The 20,836-nt window shown below is 40.5% G+C and overlaps 1 protein-coding gene across 1 annotated transcript in view; it reads right to left on the bottom strand.

Annotated features, from left to right (window-relative positions):
- The window catches only part of LOC124622524 (aldehyde dehydrogenase, mitochondrial), a 90,753-nt gene that overhangs the window by 47,633 nt on the left and 22,284 nt on the right, over positions 1–20,836 (bottom strand). Inside the window, exons 2-4 of the mRNA XM_047148256.1 lie at positions 9,218–9,322; positions 8,954–9,094; positions 5,364–5,610 (exon numbers count right to left, since the gene is read on the bottom strand). Coding sequence (XP_047004212.1) covers positions 5,364–5,610; positions 8,954–9,094; positions 9,218–9,322 — 493 coding nt within the window. The remainder of the gene's footprint in view (positions 1–5,363; positions 5,611–8,953; positions 9,095–9,217; positions 9,323–20,836) is intronic.

Genomic DNA, 20,836 nt, shown 5'->3' with positions numbered 1-20,836 from the left:
AAATTTGCGCTGGACATACCACATTAATTTCGTATTGGGAAAAGTCAGTAGTGCCATATATCTCCTCAGCCAGCTCGCAAAGATAGTTCGTAGCCAAGCACTGAAATTAGTATATTATGGAACACTTTACCCCTTTCTCAATTACGTAATTGAACTATGGGGCTGTGCAGCTGATGTACATTTAAAAAGAATACTAGTACTACTACTACTACTACTACTACTACTACTACTACAGAAAAGAGCAATAAGACTTATACATGGGATGGGACATAGAGATTCATGTCATGAAGCGTTTGTGCAGCACGAATATCTGACAATATATTCTCTGTACATCTTCAAAATAGTTGTATTTTTTATAAGTCAACCAACAGAAGCTATTAAGGGCAGTGATGTACACAATCACAACACTAGAACAAAGTGTAACTATTTCCGTAACAGAACAATGTTAAAAATGACTGACAGAAGTCCATATATCAGTGGTTTGATTTGGTATAACAAGCTACCAAACTCTCTAAGAATGTACACAAGAAATGTTTTTAAAACAAAATTAAAATCTTTGCTAATAGAAAAATGTTTATATTCCTTCCATGAATTTAAGGTCGTGACTGTAACATGAGGCTTTAGCATATCAGTTGTAATGTGATAAATGCAAAAAATAGACATAAGAAGCAACAGCTACAGAATATAGCGTATTTTATAAGTATAAACATAACCATAGTATTAAGTCTGACGTTTGCAAAAGCCATCATTACGATGGCTCCACGAAAAGAAAATGTAAATAAATAAACAAAGAACTAACAGGGGATACTGAATGCATACAAAGAAAGGCAGCATGAATGGCCTCAAGTTTGTTTGACCCACTGGAGAGTGGGTCTCTTTAAGATGGATGAAAACTATCCCACCACAACCCATTTAGAAAGTTTTTAGAACCCACTTAAATGTTGAATCTAGGAATATGTTAGAACCCCGTACATATCACTCTCATAGGAATAGTGAAAACAAGATTATTTACAGTGTGCACAGAGACTTTTGAGCACAATTGTCCCCCACCATCCCCACACTTAATATCTGCATGGAACATGAAAAAGCCCTAATATAGTGAAACTTCGATTTTACATTCTCCGATTTATTTTTCGTGATTCTATGCCAGAAATTCATAGACCCTGTGAAAAACCCGTAAGATCAATGCTAAAAATTCTCCACTTTTTCATTTCTTCCTGTTAAGGCTTACTTCTATTCTAAGTTCTTACTCGACGTCTCACATGACTTCGTCCCATTTTCTTCCTGTTGATATTTGATGTGACTGAACAAGTTAAGTGGCTCAGAAGACAGATGGTTCACAAACAGGTGGTGATGGAATTCAGGGAATATTTTAGGCCACTGAGGAGTGGGGAGATGCAAGAGAGGAAATGCTGGTGTAATCCGCAATTTAGCTTCAACCCCACAATTATGACACTACTGATATGTTGTAGCCGTAATGGAGAAACATGACAGTCTATGTGAAATGTTCCGGACTGAGCAAATATGTGATGAAGGGGCCCAGCCACCACCTTTTCTTGTGCCACTTATAACTCAGTCTCATCATTTTGCATGTATTTCTGATGTACTGTATTCAGCAACAATACCAACCACCTACCTTTTAAATTCAGACACTGAGTCTCGTAGAATATGCTTTGTCATAATCAAGCAAACGTCGCCCATTTCTGGTTAATGAACTCTTATTGGCTGGCGATTTGTTAAGTCACTCAATAGCCAGTGCAGCCACCACACCAGACTAACACACAAAATGAGCTCACCTACAGTATGTGTTGAGAGGGGAGACGCCATTCATTCAGCGACGGAAATGCAGGTAAGGGGTGAAAGCATTTTGTGAAGTGCTGAAAATATACTTTTCGTGCAGATGATGTGCTATGACAGAGATGTCACACGGAAATAGAATGAGGGTTTTGCAATAGCACATTTTACAGACTACCGTGTTTAAATCTGACATGATGCAGTTGAAAACACTACAGATGCTACTAGTGTATTTACTTTGCACCACACACTGTAGATCGTAAAGATTGGCAGCAGTGATAGAGGGCATGAAGCAAAACTGCAGCACCTGAGCTTTCTTTCAGATTTACATCTTACACAGTGTACAGAAATTCACTGAGCTGACATCTACTAAGATTGTTAACATCAACTGGGAAAGTAAACTCATTTTTTCCATGTCCGTTTCTCTCACCAAGCCTAAGATAACACTAACGATGTTGAGCATATAAAGTGCCACTCATAAGAAAAGCATTAAACAATAACGGCAATGGGGGACAAAGTATGTAATTAAGCAGATGTTCACATTTATGCTTATGGTTTAATCACTTAGCTGCTGTGATGTTTTTGGTTTAATACAACATGTTCATCAATTTTTGCTTTTTTCTGGGTGAAAACAAAGGATGATGTCTCAAAAACGTGTGTTTAGAACATATAATTTGTGGTCGTAGCATGTCAGAAAACAGCTATATTACCATGTACCCAAATACTAATTTCAATTCTTTTGAGTAGTTTTTACTTTCTGTTAAACACCTGTAATTTTTTAAGAACTAATGAAATTCATTACTACAAATTATTATATTGTATTGTACATTTAAATTCCTTGACTTAAATTTTATACAAGGTATTTTTCCATTCTGTATGCCAATTACATGCATTTTTGCTCATATTTTGGGGGGGTTTTAACATTTTCCTCAATTTTTTTGCTTTTTAAGCCTGGACTGTATGAAAACATAAAATAGGAGTTTCACTGTAACGGGTACAATAGCGCACTTCATGCACTTCTCAGTAAAAGTGTGAAGTCTATATGTAGCTTGTAGATTAGAAATTAAGTCAACACATATCACACACACACACAAATGACATTGAAATTTTAACAACTGAGCTACAGTCATGTACTATTACGTCAGTGTACAAGCCACTTTAACATTGATTTTATCTTCCACAAGCCAAATAATGTACATAACCAAAACATCAAAACTGTACTGGGGGATTTTAACTGATGTAGAATCAACTGGGATATAACTCAACTGATTAAAATAGAGGACTAGAAAGTTGGATATAAAGAGAGGGGCTTGATTCTGTTTTGTCCCTAAACTAACAGCACTGTTTAATGTGGCAGATGGCAGGGAGGATATTACTGAGAACATTCCTCACCATGTAGAAGAACCCATCCCCAGCATACAACAGCGCCTTTTATCTTGTTTGGCTTCTAGAGTTGTCCTAGTACAAACTAAACCCTTCAAACATTTAAGTTGAAGTAAGCAAAGCCAAGGTTTTTGGAAACTGGATCTCTAAGTGGAATACACAGAGGCAGATCCAAAAAATTACAAGAATCTGTCATACTTGCAAAGAAAATGTCAAGGAGGCATATTCCACAAGGATAGAGGCCCCAAACCATGCCTGGCCTTGACTTAAGTTCACAAGATCTCTTGAACGAACACTGTATCAAGTACAAAACTCATCCTTATTCAACAGATACAACTGAACTTGGAAAAGATCTACTCTTAAACATACATGAACAATGATGGGAAAAATGAGCTAAACTACTATATAACCTGGACATGGAACAGAACAGTCTAAGGGCATAGCAATAATCCAACGAGGCTGCTGCTGAGCACAAATGTTACTCCGAACCAGACTGCTCACTAACTACTACCGAATTTCAGCAAGACAAGACAGGAGGCAACTAGAGTGAGTCTTAGGTGAAACATGGAAGGAGAGAGCGAATCATTACAAGTTCCATTCTCACCTGAGTAACTGGGAAGAGCAGTGCAAGAATTCCAAGAAAATAAATCATCAGGATCTCATAACATACGAACTGAACAAACAAGCAGTTTGGTTCCAAAAAGTAATGAATGGAAAGTGAATGTGATGAACAGATGTTTGGAAACATTTCAAGTTCCCAAAACTGTGGAGGAGAGCACAAATGCTAGCATTACTAATGTTATGCAAAGAGCCAACTGAGCCGAACAATTTCCTCCTTGTTTCCTTAACCAACCATGTATAGGAATTACCTGAAAGAAAGATCTGTCACTAACAACACACAAAATCAGCACAAAACTGACTCCTGAAGAAGCTGGTTTCAGACCAGGGAATACAAAGTCACATACAAAACGTCACTCCACATACTGAAGACAGTCTGGAAGGTAATTAATAATTGCTGGTGTCTTTGTTGACCTTTCTGCGTCTACAATACAGTGAACAACCAACAACTCCTCCTGAAAGTCTTTGAAATAAAGAACATTTGACTGACTTACATGTTAAGAAGCATGCTACAGAATCAAAGATTCCACATGATCCTCCAAGGAAAGAAAAGTACATGGAGAGGCCAAAAGAATGGATTACCACAAGGAAGAGTCTTTCCCCTACTATCTACAATATGTACACAAATGACCAGCCACACCAGTTACAAATAAGAAGATTTATATATGCAGGCAACATTCCCACTGCTGCTCAAGGAAGAACATTTGAAGAGGTCGAAAGAAAACCAACAAAGGCTCTGGAAACCTTGGGGAACTACTACGAGGAGAATCACCTTTGACCTAACCCAGGTATGTGCATTCCGTCTGTGTCTTAGAGAAGCCATAAGCCAGTTGACAATAGGATAGGGAGGGGTCGTCAGGCTAGACCACTGCACCAACTCCCAATATTTGGGAGTCAGCCTAGACCATACACTATATATTAAAGAGACTGTACTGAGCTTAAAGGAAAAATATGTGCAAATATTGTGCGACTACTGACTGAATCAACATGGGAAGTGCAGCCTGCAGTTGTTCGATCTTCAGTAATGGGACTATTTTCGTAGCTGGAGAATATGTGGCACCAGTACATGGGAGCAGTCTTACCACTGCAAACAAATTGATGCCATTGTAAATGAGACTGTTGGGATTGTTGCTATTTCTACGGCCTACACCTCTCCACAAAATTTGTTCTTTTATAGCCTCAGGATCACCAGATATCAGAGGCAAAGTAGCTGGTGAAATAGAGAGGAGAAAACAGCGAACCTACTCATGGCACTTAATGCATAACCATCAATGTTTGGTGAGTAATCACAGCAACCATTTAACTCAGGCAAATGAAGTGACTTTTTGTTTGTAATTTGTGATGCTTATGTAGCTGTCTATTCTGACATTTGCTAATTTGACATTGCAGAATGCTTTCGTAAGATTGGTGTTACATTTCTGGCATCCATGAACAGTTTCATTTAAGGATCTTATTTTCTCTAATGTTTTATTAAAAATGAAATTATTGAGAAGCATGGCAAGAATATAGCTCAGCCACTAAAGTTAGTCACAGTTTGTTATAGATAACTGATAATGTACATGATTTACCTGCAGCAAGTGCTGGACCAAGTTTCCATGCCACCATAAGAAGAGGAAAATTCCACGGAATTATCTGACCGCATACACCCACAGGTTCATGTCGAGTATACGTAAAATAATCTCCATCATAAGGTACAGTTTTGCCATGAATTTTGTCTGCCCAACCAGCATAGTACCGCAGAGTTTTTACACTCAGATCTAAGTCTGCAGCATATGATGCTGTGTATGGCTTCCCATTATCCAACGTCTCTAAGCTCTGGAACCAATTTTTAAAAATAAAATAAATTCACAAATAAAGTGTAATCAGTAGAAACAACAGGAAATTTTTACGGAGATCAAGATATCTAAATACTATCCGAGATCCCCTGCATACATGTCAATGATTTATTTCAATGTTTCCAATCCACCATTGATTCAAATGCGTTATTGAAGTAGTAGTTCCCTCCATACAATAAACATGTCACAGCTAATATGACTCATGGTAAATTACTTCAAGAAGTAAAAACCATGCAGTGTAGTTCAGGAAGGAGATAAGATTAACGTTCAACTTAAATTTCACAATGAAAACATAAGCCAAAAGTTCAAGCTCTGATAGAACAAGTATAAGGAAGAAAAATTACGTGTCATGTCCTTTTTAAAATAGTCGTCCTGGCATGTATCTTAAATGACTGAAGGAAACCATGAAAAACAAAGCTGGATGACTGTATAGCGGAAACATGTTCTAGATGCATGTCCAGTACCTAACAATTACATCACCTTCCTCAGCACATTTCTGCAGTACGTACAATTACAATATCATCAAATTAAAGCTGTATTTACACTGCACCATTGGTTCTGCATAAGCAGAAGTGCCCAAACTTGGAGATTTGAGAGAAGAGGGAGGAAGAATGAAACTCTTCATTGTTAAAGCACCACCAGCATTGTCTGACTCCAAACAAGAGCAAGCAGGCAAGTACCCACACTCTATAGACAATTATGTCACAAAGAGTAACTTCAAACTATTTAACAATGATTTATCAATCCTTCCATAAGGCATCTATTAAATCAGTGGCACAAAAGTGCACAGCTATGCACTGGGCTTGTTTATTTTTTTTTTACTAAATCCATTAACACTATGTTGAATACAAAAAATTAGTAACTATTATGACTAACACAAGACACACACATGGAACAGAATCTAAATAACTCAATGGATGCTGCAGTGTTAGGCACAAAACCGTTTCTTACTCATCCTGTAAGGGAGCTGTGGTGTTCTTCCAGGAAAGACCATTCCCCCATCTTGAATGCTAAATGCTCTTAAGTTTATAGACTATGGTACTAGTAATAGTACACAAATAGTGTGATCCAATACATACAAGACCTTGATACCCGTATATAACTTATTTGTGTTATTTTACACTGGAGAACTGTGTTTAAATGTTGGCATGTGGTAGTTTTGTAATCTTTGTAAACATATATTGCCATACAATAAATAAAATATATAATAATAGCAGCAGTGGCAGCAGCCGTGGCGGTGGTAGAGGTGGTGGTAGTGGTAGTGGTAGTAGTAGTAGTAGTAGTTATGGTAAGACTGGTATGATACAGCTCTTCACAGTAGTCTATCTTGTCACATTCCCTTCATCTCTGGGTAACTACTACACCCACAAATTTGAATCTGCCAACTGTTTTCAAGTCCTGATCCCTGCCAATGACCTAAGTGCCTCTCTCATTTCCCTCCATTTCCAAACTAACTTTTTCTTATTGACTCAGGATGTGTCCCTTTAACTCACCCCATCTTCTTGAAAAGCTGTGCCATAAAACTCTTCTTCTCATTTCAATTAAGTATCTCTTCATTAGTTAGATAATCTATCAATCAAATCTTTGGCATTAGCTGAAGCACCATATTTCAAAAGCTTGTATTTCTGTCTTTTGTGTACTGCTTATTGTCCACATTTCATTTCCATATGAGGTCATGGTCTGGTGGTATGATTACTTGCAAGTGTGACACATAAATGAATTGAACAAAATAATATAAACACTCAAACTACTCCTGCAAAAATGTCACTTGTCCAATGTGTTGTTAGAGAAGGAAATTGAATGCACAACTGTGCCTCCAAAATACCCCCACACAGGTTCATTTATATTCAGATCAAGGAACTTAAAATGTGACACCAAGTGTTTTACTTGATTGGTGTACTGATTAAATCAATCTCCAACAATTTCAAAAGGTGGATGGGAGCATTACTGTCTTGGTAGACACGTCATTCTCCAAGGATCACAGTTTGCAATAATGAATGAAAGTGGTCACTTAGAATATTAGCATACTGCTGCCCTGAAACACACTCTTGCAGGCCAACAACTAGGCAAAAATTGTACTGTGATATCACAACAGACAAGCTTCATTCAACACCTTCCATGATTCAGTCACACAGAGACAGTCAACATGATAGATTTCCACTGGTGTTCTCCAAATATTAACACATTCACTGACCAGGAATAATATCATTGATGATTCACCTGCAAAACGAAATTCTCCCATCTGCTGAAGTAATGTGACACCTGTCATTAACAGTCAGTTTCGAATTTCGATGATTATTGTGCTTGGCAGGCAACGTTTTGTTTTTCTTTCTGATGTAGGCTGTCATTACAGTCTGCACAGTACTTCTCATGACACTGATCAACATGGATTTGTTAATTAGTGAGGCTTCAGCAAGACAAGCCTAACAAATTGTACCTCTTAAAATCTGTCTTCCCCAGTATCATGACAGTAGGCTGCTCGCTAGCATGGAGTTAGTGCTACGAAGTGCACATGCTTGTGAGCTGCACTCTCATTCATTCTTTTGCAAAAAAAACAACTAACCACTGTCAATATCTATCACGAGTTAACCTATGTTTATGGGGAACACTGTATGAGCATTCACCTGCTCAGCCTCATACAGCTCAAATGACCTGAGGGGGGCTGGGGACATTTGAATGGTCAGTGTTCCCGCATGCTCCATATTCACCCCAAGTGATTTCCGGTGTTCCCTCAACTCGAAAGGCCATTTTGGAGGTAAGCACTACAACACCAATAATGAAGTCACATCAACGGTGAACAGTTGGCTACGATCACAGTCTTGTCATGTTACCAAAATTGCTTAAAAAGCTATGGTGACTTTGCAGAAAAATAACACAAGCCTTGTATAATACCAATTAAATTATTTCAACGTGATAAATTGTTTGTAATAAAATAGGAAACCTTACTTATTCACTGCCCCTGTATTTTGTATTTGGCCACTGCATACACTGATGTTAGGACAGTCTTGCCTGTTAGATTGCTCTCTTCAATAGTAGAGGGCAGGAGTATGGCAGGTTTCCTTTAAGCACTGTTATTACACAGGTGTTTATATTCTTTTATACAACTCTGGTAATAATTTTTACAAATGCAAGATAAACATTACTGGTTTCAGTCATTGCTGGTAAATAAAATGTTACTGAAATGATAAAAAAGGTAGCTCTACATGGAAGAACATCCTGAACATTAGCTATACAAAACATTTAGCGAGTGCATTTCAGTATTTACAATTTGCTTTCATTGTCATAGAGTACTTGGTGATATTCTAAGTGGTCCAGTAACTTACAGCCAGGTATTGCCTGTCTCTTTCAATGAGATCAGCTAGCCGGTTGAGCAGTAAGCCTCTTTCACTTGCATTAATGGTTCGCCAAGCACTTCCAAATCTAAAGGCATCCTGAGCTGCTTTCACTGCCTTATCAACATCAGCCTGCAAAACAGCAAAATAAAAGACATAAAATATTAATATTTATGGGAAATTATAAATGATTTTTTCCCCATCATTATAACAACTAGACACAAAGTTTTAAGTGCCAGAAGTTATTAGGCTTACCTTATCACCTTCTTGTATCTCTGCAATCACTTCTTCTGTGGCTGGATTAATTGTCTTGAAAGTTTTGGATGAAGAGGACTTGTGCCATTCATTGTTTATGAAAATCTGTAACAATAAATGAAATTCTATACATAAAAATATTAAACTTAGTAAAACACTAAAATTTGGTGCCTGTATGCTACACAGTTTTGAAAGTTTTTTTGACCAATTACTTGTGTTGTATTACTTTTTGTAGTGATGTTATGTTGGTAAAAGCATTGGTCCTGATATCAGAAAGCTAACATCAAATTTAATTGCAAAGAACAATCTATACACACATTATAAAAATGTATGTACCACATCTCCTCCTAAAACACTGGACTGATTTCAACCAAATTTTGTACACATACCTCGTACTGTCAGGCAACAACTGCTGTGGGAGTAAGAACAAGCAACCTATTGTAACACAGGAGATATAACATCATAAAAACTGAGATGCATGAAAAAATGCTGCATCATGCATGAAGTTTTAACTCATGTATTCATTACTATTCAGACACTCCTATAATGAAGTCAACTTAAGGACACCCATGACACCTGACAGTGCTTTTGAAAGCTTTCAACCTCTAAGCACAAATGACTGTAAGTAAAGACAATAGCCATCTATTGGGCTATGAAGAGGTGCTGCCATAGAGACATTTGTGGCATCGCATCACAGACATACAATGCAGCTGCAACCAGCTGCCTGAACACATTAACTAGACATAATGCTTGTAATCAAGTTTCAATTTAAATAAACATTACAGAGAACTTGTATTTTGCATACTATGTTTCTTAATTTGGAAACTGTACTTTCACATTTGTATATTATGCATATATCTTGTATAACTGTTTCACAATTTCACAGGTGTTTTCACAAATACATGGAAATGAAATTTTACACTACAAATACAGTTCTCTTTTTTTCATTTCTAACAGAAAATTGTTAAAATGAATATACAACAATGCTGACAAGTCAGTTAGTAATTCCATTATTTTCTCAAAATTGCTTAAGTTAGCACTGCCACCTATTTGAAATTAGGCTCTCCCAGAACAGCTCTTTGCCCGGTCAAGTAACACGTTGTAACACATTAATAAAATTTTGTCAGATGTGACAGAGGCACAGGTAGTCTGACAGGGAGAGGAGAGAGGAGCAGATGGTTGGTTGGTTGGTTGGTTGGTTGGTTGGTGGGTTGATAGATTAGGGGTGGGGGTGGGGGGCAAACAGTAAGATAATCAGTCCTTTGATCCAAGGTGGCAGAAACTAAGGAAGGAACAACACCAACAGTACAGTCCAGTTGATGGGAAAGGAAAATGTGCAAACAAAGAGGCAGAAGGACCATAGGCGTGGGAGGAAGAATAAAAAACAGGGGGGAAGTGGGATGCACTAGAACAGGGAGCGCCCCAGAGCCATGATGCACAAAGGGGCACTGGCACTGCCACCAAATTGACCCATCCTGATTCCCACACCATACCATGATTGCGCACAACAGTGACAACACCAAGGGGAAAAATGTCACAAGGAAAGAGGGAAACAAAATGCATGAAAGGCTATACAAAATGTAGGAAAAATGGGGGAAGGTAATCCTGGCTGGTGTAAAGGCAAGGCCAAAGGTTCCCAAAACCAGGTCAATGCTAACCAAGGGACTCCAATTCATGAACGAAATTCAGGTGCTTAACCATGAAGAAACCGAAAACATACGTATACATGCTAGGGTCATCTTCTAACACTTAAGGAGGGTTGGAGCACAAAATTTAAACCGCCCTTCCATGTACGAGGGTAATCCCAAAAGTAAGGTCTATTTTTTTTTTTCATGAGTGCATAGACCTGTTTATTTCTACAATGGTTTACATCAGTTTACAGCTTGAACATTTAGCTATTTTTTGATATAATCACCATTTCTGTCTATGCATTTTTGTGGACATAGTGGCAGTTTTTGTATGCCCACGTCAGACCAGCTCAGCACCATGCTGTTCATAAAGTTATGAACCTCTTCCTTCATCTCATCATAGGAGCTGAATCGCTTTCCGGTCAAATGTTATTTTAACTTAAGGAACAGGTGACAGTCACTGGGAGCCAAGTAAGGACTGTAGGGTGGGTGGGTGATTATGTTCCACTGAAACTGTTGCAGCAGAGCAATGGTCTGCCGAGTGATGGGTGGGAGAGCGTTGTCATGGAGAACGTGTACGCTCTTGCTTATCATTCCTCTTTTCCGGTTCTGAATTGCCAGTATGAGTTTTTTCAGAGTCTCACAGTACCTGTCAGCATTAATTATGGTCCCAGCGATTCAGCTCAGACAACGAGGTGAAAGAAGAGGTTCATAACTTTCTGAACAGCATGGCAGCATACAGAAACTGCCGATGTCTACAAAATTGCATCGACAGAAATGGTGATTATGTCAAAAAAATAGCTACATGTTCAAGCTGTAAACTGATGTAAACCATTGTAGAAATAAACAGGTCTATGTACTTATAAAAAATATAGGAGACCTTACTTTTGGGATTACCCTCGTATCTAAAGATCATTTGTGTAGTTCATGCTATAGGTTCTCTCCTCACAATGCAGCAAAGAAACCACCATTTGGAGCAAGATGCTCACATAGATTGGAAGTGTTTAGTAGGGGCTACAAAAGACTGCATCAAGATGGAAGAAACACCCATTTAGTTGAATATGATCTGGAAGCTGTCTGCTGCTGTCCAAAGACAACTGCTAAAGCATTGTTTTATTGATGAAAACTTGCTGTGTACAACCTGACTATACTCTGCAAGTGTGTGGTGCAGCTCAGCACTTTCAGGGTGTGTGGTGCAGGGTACTCCGTATATCACTGTCACTGTCACTCCTCCTCCTCCATATCTTCTCTATTCCTTGAATCAGTCCTATCTGGTATAGATCCCATGCCGATGAGTAATATCCCAGTATCGGTCTAACAAACATTCTGCATGCTACTTCCTTTGCTAATGGACTACAGTGCCTGAGGATTCTTCCAGTGACTCACTTTGGCATCTGCTTTACTAGCACTTAACTTTTGTGGTCATTTCATTTCAAATCGCTCCATACACATCCTTTCTAGTATTAAATGGAGGTACTGCTTGGGCAATTGTGTACCCATACAACAGAGTATTTCTGCATATGCATTCATAATATGTTACATTTGTTTATGTTTATTGTCAATTGACATCCATTGCACCATGCATCGATCCTCTGAAGGTCTTCCTGCATCTCGTTACAATTTTTTTTGCATCGCTACTTCTCTGTCTACAACAGAACAGCTTCATTCACAAAAAGCCTGATATAACTTCTAACATTATCTATTAGATCATTCATATATATTGTGAAAAGTAATGATCCTATAAACATTCCCCTGGGGCACACAGTTACTTTTACCTCTCTGGACTTCTCTTTGTTCAGATTGACATGCTGTGTTCTCTTTGTCAGAAACTCTTCAGTCCGATTGCATAGTTGGTCCGGTATTCCATAAGCTCTTATTTTGTTCATTAGGCAGCAGTGCAGGACTATAATGCCAGAAGTCAAGGAACACGGCACATACCTTGATGCCTTTTCTTGATCTTGTGAGTGAACAGAAAGCATTGGGTTTCACATGATTTTTGTTTTCGGAATCCATGTTTGTTCCTACAGAGGAGATTTTTGGTCTCCAGAAATGTCACAATATGCGAACATAAAATGAAAATGGGAATGACCCGAGCTTTTTTCCAGGTCGTCAGTAACCTTTTTCTCCTTCAAAGATCTATGGTACACTGCTCCTAGAGGATGGCAAGTTCTTTCACATGCTCTATAGAAAATCATACTGGCATCCTGTCAGGTCCAGTGGCCTTCCCTCTGCTAAGGAAATCAGATGCTTTTCTCTACTACATTACTTATTTCAACATCAGCCATTTTCTCGTTTGTACTCTGATTTAAAAGACGCACTACAGTGCTGTCTTCCTCTGTGAAACAGTTTTGAAAAAAGACACGAGTATTTCAGCTCTTTCTGTGTCATCATCCGTTTCACTGCCATGACGGTCACTGACTGACTTGGCAGATGCCTTCTATTCATTTACAGATTTAATCTTAGGATTTTCTGTCAAGTTGAGCGACATAATTTTCTTTTCCAATTCTTTGAATGATTTACTCATGGGTCTCCTTAAACAAAATTTTGACTTTAACTTTTGTCTGTCCCTGAGACTTTGGCTATATTTAAATTTGTAGTAAAGCCCTCTCGCCGTAGCAGGTTTCTAATATGGCTGTTGAACCATGATGGGGTCTCTTCCATCCCTCGCAACTTTGCCTGCTGCATACCAATATAAAGCATATTGTAAAATTTTCTTTAACTTTGTCCATTGATACTCAACACTGTTAATGCTGGAGCTAAACTTTTTTGTGCTGACCACTCATAATTTGAAACTGTTTCTTGTTGCTCTTGCTAGGCAGAAAGATCTCAACTTTCTTTGCAATCCTACATACAGCCATATTCAATTATGCTATAATGCCTTGTTATTACAGGTACAATAGTCGCTGCATGCTAGATGCGGAGTGAAGGGACCATCAAATGTGAATCTGCAGATATATCTTCAAGCTTATTTAATTTTCTGAAAAAAATGTTAACAGTAAACACTGAAATTTCTTTATAGATACACGTGAAGGGCAAAAGAGAAATGCAAACATGTCTGCTATGTTCTTGTATGCTGCTGATCATCTTGATATTCCCGTAATAAATCACACATTCTTTGAGGAGACTCAAATGGAGTGCAACTCTGTTTATGCCTCGACAGAGAAGACAAGACCGCTTGCTATATTTCATCTATCAGGGTGGTACACTGTTGTCAGAATGATTGTCACTAAAGTTCAACAGAAAGATGTACTAAATTTCCCACAACTGAGATGTTACAAAGCAAAGCACAGAAAAGTTGACAGTGCTGGAAATAATGTCAGCTGGCTCAAGATGATATGGCTTAACTACAAGAAATAAAACTCGTAATGTTTATTTTTAATGTATACTATATATCTGGAGAATTTGAAAGAATGGCAATCTCCCACAAAGCTAAATGAGGCTGCAAGAATATTTCACATCTCAGCCTTTGTATTATTCACCAATTCCTACAGAGAAAGATAAGGTGCTGAAGGATCTTTTAGATCTTTGTAACATGGTAATTACACCTCAGCAGTATCATCATTTTGGCAAGTAATTTATAGGAGACACAAATTAATTTTTTGATGATCAAAGTTTTCTGTCTGTTTTGTGATGTTCTCATGGTGATCATCCTTTTCAGTGTTTAAATCCAAACGCTAATATGAGTGCATTCTTTGTTATCACTACTATCTCAGATGTAACTACTCAAACCACCAGGAGGATTAACATCTACTACAACAGTGTTTATTTTTGACATTTAATACTTAAGTGAATGAATGTAAACATATTCTAAGAACAATGAGGTATCACTACTATCAGCAATGTGAACTTTGATGGTAACAGAGATAAACAAACTACCAATATGATGATCCAGAAGGAACACTGCAATGGTGGTAGCCTTGCTGGTCTCATTGCAGTAAACTGCGAAGCTGGCAATATATTTTTGGAATCACAGGTGTGCCAACTCTGAACACCTATGGCTGCAGGACATACACATGTCCTTTACATAAATGGTAAATGCATGATATCTAGTTACTATAATTCATGGTATATGCAATCAGGCAGCTTAGCATAAAGGAAAGTGTTTTAAAAAACTTTTCTACAGGCCTAGATCTTCAAATGGCTTCGCTGCTGTTAGGAAATATTAACTCACTCATCTGTGTGTACCATTCAACAGATGGTAACTCTGAAAACTTTGTTGCACAAATGAAGAACTGTTTATCTTATCTTGCTGTCTTAAATCTGAGATTGCATTGTGTGGTGACTTCAACATGCTTATAGGTGATGGAAGTTCTAAAGAGGGAACCTTCATGAACTTAAACAGCTATCGGCTGTTTGTTACAAACATATTCTCAACAAGGGGTGATGCCCTGCCTAGCCACAGTTATCACCAACTTCCCAACCTCAATATTTGGGATTACAACATCAGTGTAGTTGGACCAATTACTGCAGACTACAGTGCGTTAGTAAAGGAAATCAGCATGGAGAGTAAGAGTAAATTGCTACCACGCACATGGCACTAACTACAAATTCAGTAGAAGTGTTATTAAAGGGGCAAGATTATTTAATTTTAAAGCAGCACTGCCTGAATTTGTGGCAGAAAATTGCAGAGATGGGGGCCAGTGCCTCATTTGAATGTCAGTTCCAAACCTTGGAAAACAGAAGTTGATAACATGTTCCCAATAGTGCTCCAGAAGTATCCTGCAGGCAAATGACAATGAGTGGAAAAACCTTTTAAAGGGAAGATGTGGTATATGTCAGAGCTTGATAAATTAAAAGGCTTTTATTAATGTTCTGGGACTGCATGAAGACAGCTTTAGATCTTTCAAATGAAGAAATGCTTCACTGTAACTCCTTGAGAGCCAAGAGGATTTACAAAAAGGGAGTGGAGGATGCAAAGAAGAAATACAATGGCAAGTTCATTAAAGAGGCCCATAATCCACGTAAAGCAGGTTGGAATCTGGTACATGAGCTTAGGAAGAAGTCCTGATGCCTTCAATCAGTACTTTTTAAGGATAGTAAGAAACACCGTAAATTAAATTCTGGACTCAGGCTTAAATCCCGCAGTTCATTAAGTCATTGCATTATTAAAATCTGTTAGGGAGTGCACCCCTAAGGACATTGCAAAAGAAGTAAATACAGATACACAGTCAGAGAGCGCCAATATCTACGGCATGTCCTGTACAGTCCTGAAGACGATTATTCCAGAGCTTACTCAACCACTAGCCATAGCAAATTTTTATCCTTTGGTGTCTTCCCAGAATTCCTGAAACTGGCATGGGCAGTACCAGTCTACAAAGAAGGTGACCCATGTGAAGTGTCCAGTTCTAGACCAATATATATTCCCCCTCGTAGATGAAGTTAGGGAGTCTAATGAAACACCAGCTACAAAATTACTTCAAAGACAGTAAACTCTTTCAGGACACACAGCTTGGTTCATGCAAGGGGAAGTCCACAGTTACAGCAACAACAGATTTAATTAGGAAGATAAGGCAAGGGTCTGAAGACAGGGAAAAATGTGGCACTGTGTTCTCAGCAAGGCATCTGACTGTATCTCACACAAAATACTGCTTAGTAAATTAAAGTGTTGTGGTACTGCAGTAGTTGTGCTGGCCACTCTTCAATCTTATCTTGAGAACCCAAAGCTGGCAGTATCTCCTAAGAACATTTGCCAATGACACTATTCTTTTTGCGAAAGGAAAAGCTGCTGCACAAACTCTATAAGCAACAAATGTGCTCTCTGAAAACATCAAATAATGGTTCATTGACACTAAAATGAAAATGAATGAAAAAATCTGATATGCAGCTTTAGTAATGTTGGATGCAAAAATAAGAATGCAGTCAAACTGCTGGCATTCATGACTGACAGCAAACCATCAATGAATGAGCACAAAATGCGTGTGTGCTTCAAGCTCTCCCATGTAATGTACCTTCTGAGAAGATTAAAAGGTGTATTAAGTTTGGTTGGTTGGGGTTGAAGGGACCAAACAGCAAGGTCATCAGCCCCTTGTTTCAAATGTGGTCCATTCCGATATGTGACATCTCAGAAAAGTCAGAACGATAAAAGGGAAAAGGCTAAAAAATGGAAAAGGGCAGTCATGTTGTCAATGGTAAAAACAAAATGAGGTAAGTCAGCAAGAGAGCAAACCCAACACTATGCTAGAGGCAGGAAATATCCCACCTCTGAAGCAGCAGAGGCAAGACCACCTGCGACTTAAAAGGTGCAACCGCTAGAATGTAGAAGTGCGTATGGGAAAAGGAGACTAACCAACCCTAAAAAATGATAAAAACAGAGTAAAAGGGGAAGAAAAGAGAATCTCAGCCAGGGAGGGTAGTCGGGAATCTCCAAACACTGCTTACAGTGGGAAACACCCCAACACTCACTGCCCTGCCCCAACACCAGAGAGAGATTAAAAACCTTAAAACTGAGAATAAAAACCACTTTCCTGGAGGAAACCGAGAACCAGATCAACCATCCGGGAATCGTCAGCCAGCATCAAAGGTAAAGTGCGGGGGAGTCTGTACTTACCACCCAGAGCCAAAAGGAGGGGACATTCAACCAAAATGCGGGCTACTGCCTGGAAGGCTCCACAACCATGAAGTGGGGGTGGCGCATCAAGCAAAAGAAAACCATGGGTCAGCCTGGTATGGCCAATGTGGAGACGACACAGTGTGGTCGAGTTCCTTCGGGAGAGGCGAAAGGAAGAACGCCACGGGCCTGGTGTCACCTTAATCGCACGAAGTTTATTAGACAGGGAAGTAGCCTCCCAAGAGTTGGCCCATGATTATGCGAAGTGGGATTTGATATGAAGCCATAAATCCGCTGCAGGAGGGGTTACAGAAAACGGGGGGTAAGTGACTGCTCCCCCAGCCAAACGATCAGCGAGCTCATTACCCGGGATACCCACATGGCCAGGGACCCAAAGGAAGTCAATGGAACAACCAGCACAGTGAATATCAGCGAGATGGTCATGGGTGGCAGAGACCAAGGGATGGCGCGACAAACACCGGTCAATAGCCAGAAGGCCACTCATTGAGTCCGTACATAACAAAATGCGGTTGTGTTGAGACTGATTAATAAAGGTAAGGGTCTGGGAAATTGCCATCAATTCCGCAGTAAACACCCCACATGTAGGTGGCAGCAGATGATTTTCCATTCCAACAGAGGACGTGAAGGCATATCTCACATGATCAGCAGATTTAGAGCCATCAGTGTAAAAAACAACGGCATCCCAAAACTCCCATAAAATGTGGCGGAAAAAGGAATGGAACACCGTCAGGGGGATGGAATCTTTCGGATCTTGGCAGAGATCCATCCGAATTCGAGGCCGAGGAATTAACCAAGGGGGGATGGAGGGGCGGGAGTGAGGAAGACAGGACAAAGAAGGAAGCTGAAAATCATGGCAAAGAGATGCAAGGCGGAGCCCAACTGGTAAACACGCCCAAGGGTGGGAATCAGGTGTGAGACTTCCATGGTCTTGGAACAGGATAGAACAGGAAGGATGAGTGGGAGAGGAACAGACAGCGAGTGCATAAGACACCAGAAGCTAGGACCGCTGAACAGAAAGGGGGGGGGAGGGGGGGGGGATCCCAGCTTCAACCAGGAGACTATCAACAGGGCTAGTAGGGACGGCACTGGTGTCCAAATGGCTACCACGATGGTGGACTGGATCCAGCATGTGCAGTATGGAAGGAGCAGTCGAACTATAAACTTGACAACCATAGTCCAAGGGAGACAGAACTAAAGAATGATAAAGACTGAGAAGGATGGAGCGGTCCGCACTCCAAGAGGAGTGGGCAAGGAAGCGAAGGACATTGAGTTTACAGAAACATCCTACCTTCAGAAGTCTGATATGGGGACAGCCAAGTGAGCTTGTTGTCGAAAAGGAGACGCAGGAAACTAAACTGTGAGACCACAGGCAATCGTTGTGCATCGAGATAGAGCTCTGAATCAGAGTGGATCATAGTACGGCGACAGAAGTGGACCACCCGCGATTTTAAAGGAGAGAATTGAAACCCGTGTGAGAGGGTCCATGCAGAGGCACGCCGTATAGCTCCCTGGAGCTGCCGCTCTGCAGAGGCCATCGAAGAGGAACTAACCCAAATGCAGAAATCATCCACATACAGGGCAGGGGCAATCAAAGGACCAACAGAGGCCACAAGTCCATCGATAGCAATGAGGAAAAGAAGTACACTCAGGACAGAACCCTGTGGGATGCCCGTCTCCTGGGTCCGTGGAGAACTAAAAACAATACCAACCCGAACCCTGAATGACCGATGGAACATGAACTGGCGCATAAAAATCGGGAGTGGGCCCCGAAGACTCCACTGATGAAGTGGAAGTAAGATGCGATGGTGCCAGGCCGTGTCATAGGCCTTGCGAAGGTCAAAAAATACTGCAACCAAATGGCGGTGCTGGGAAAAAACCTGCCAAACTGCGGATTCCGCCCCTCTCGGAAGCCACACTGGTAAGGGGACAATAGGTCCCGAGATTCGAGGACCCAATTGAGCCGACGGACTACCATCTATTCAAGTAACTTGCAAACAACATTGGTCAGACTAATTGGCCGATAGCTGTCAGCAAATATGGGGTTCTTACCAGGCTTAAGGACAGGAACCATGATGCTATCCCTCCATTGAGAAGAGAAGTCACCCTGGAGCCAGATACAGTTAAACACCCGGAGAAGATGTTGCACTGAGATGTTGAAGCAGTTGGTTATGAATTGAGTCTGGGCCAGGGGCCGTAACATGAGAAGAAGAAAGTGTGGAAAGAAATTCCCATTCAGTAAAAGGTTCGTTGTAAGATTCTGACTGACAAGGGGTAAAACACAAGGTGGAAGCTTCGGCCCACTGTTTCCGGTGAAGGAAAGCAGCTGGATAGGAGGCTGATGCTGATGCCATTGCAAAATGGGTCACAAGATGTTCCGCAAGAATGAACGGGTCCGTACAAAGGCCTGGTGGAGGAGGGGGGGGGGGGGGGGGGGGATGGACTGCCAATGGCAACCTTGGAGAGAGCAAAGTGTAGCCCATACCCGTGACATAGGGACAGTAGAACCGAGGGAAGGAACAAATGTTTCCCAACACACCCATTTGCTCTGTTTGATTATATAACGGGCTTTAGCACGAAGGCGTTTAAAGGTAATAAGGCCGGCAATGGATGGGTGCCTCTTAAGGTGTTGCAAAGCTCGACGGCGATCACGGATGACAATAGCAATGGCCATACTCTACAATGGGACTTGCCAGCGATGAAATGGTCCAGATGAGTGTGGTACAGCAAGGCTAGCAGTGCGAACAATCTCATCAGACACGTCACGTACGACGTCATCAATACAACCCGACAAAGAGGGAGAAAACACGACCTGTGCAGTGTATAGAGGCCAATCGGCGCGTTGGAAAGACCAACGAGGTAACCTGTCCATCGGGGAGCAGGAAGGGAGAGAGAGAGAGAGAGAGAGAATCAACGGGAAATGGTCACTATCACAAAGGTCGCCGTGTGGTGACCAGTGTAATGCAGGAAGGAGAGAGGGAGAAGAAAGAGAAAGATCAATGGCAGAAAAGGTACCATGACCGGCATTGAAATGAGTAGGGGAGCCATTGTTAAGAAGGCACAAGTCGTGGTCTGTAATAAGCAGATCTAAGAGAAGACCTCGTCTAGATGGAAATGCACTGCCCCACAAGGGATGATGAGCATTAAAATCCCTGAGAAGGAGGAAGGGAGGAGGAAGTTGCTGAAGAAGGGCAGTTAAGGCAGCAAGTGTAAGAGTCCTGTCAGGAGGGAGATAAAGATTGCAAACTGTGACCTCAGAGTCCAGGTGGACCCTAACAGCAACCACTTCCAATGTAGTTTGAAGAGGAATCCACGTGCTAGCAATATCTGTACGGACCAACGTACAAACGCACCAGAAGCCCGCAGGGGTCCGACCCAATTTCGACACAAAACATGGAACCCACAGAGGGTCGGTGAGTGATCATC

The sequence above is a fragment of the Schistocerca americana genome, chromosome 7, assembly GCF_021461395.2.
Source record: "Schistocerca americana isolate TAMUIC-IGC-003095 chromosome 7, iqSchAmer2.1, whole genome shotgun sequence".
NCBI classification, from domain to species: Eukaryota; Metazoa; Arthropoda; class Insecta; order Orthoptera; family Acrididae; genus Schistocerca; species Schistocerca americana.
The sequence above is the reverse complement of the archived record's forward strand: the minus strand, read 5'-3'. Positions and strand labels throughout refer to the sequence as shown.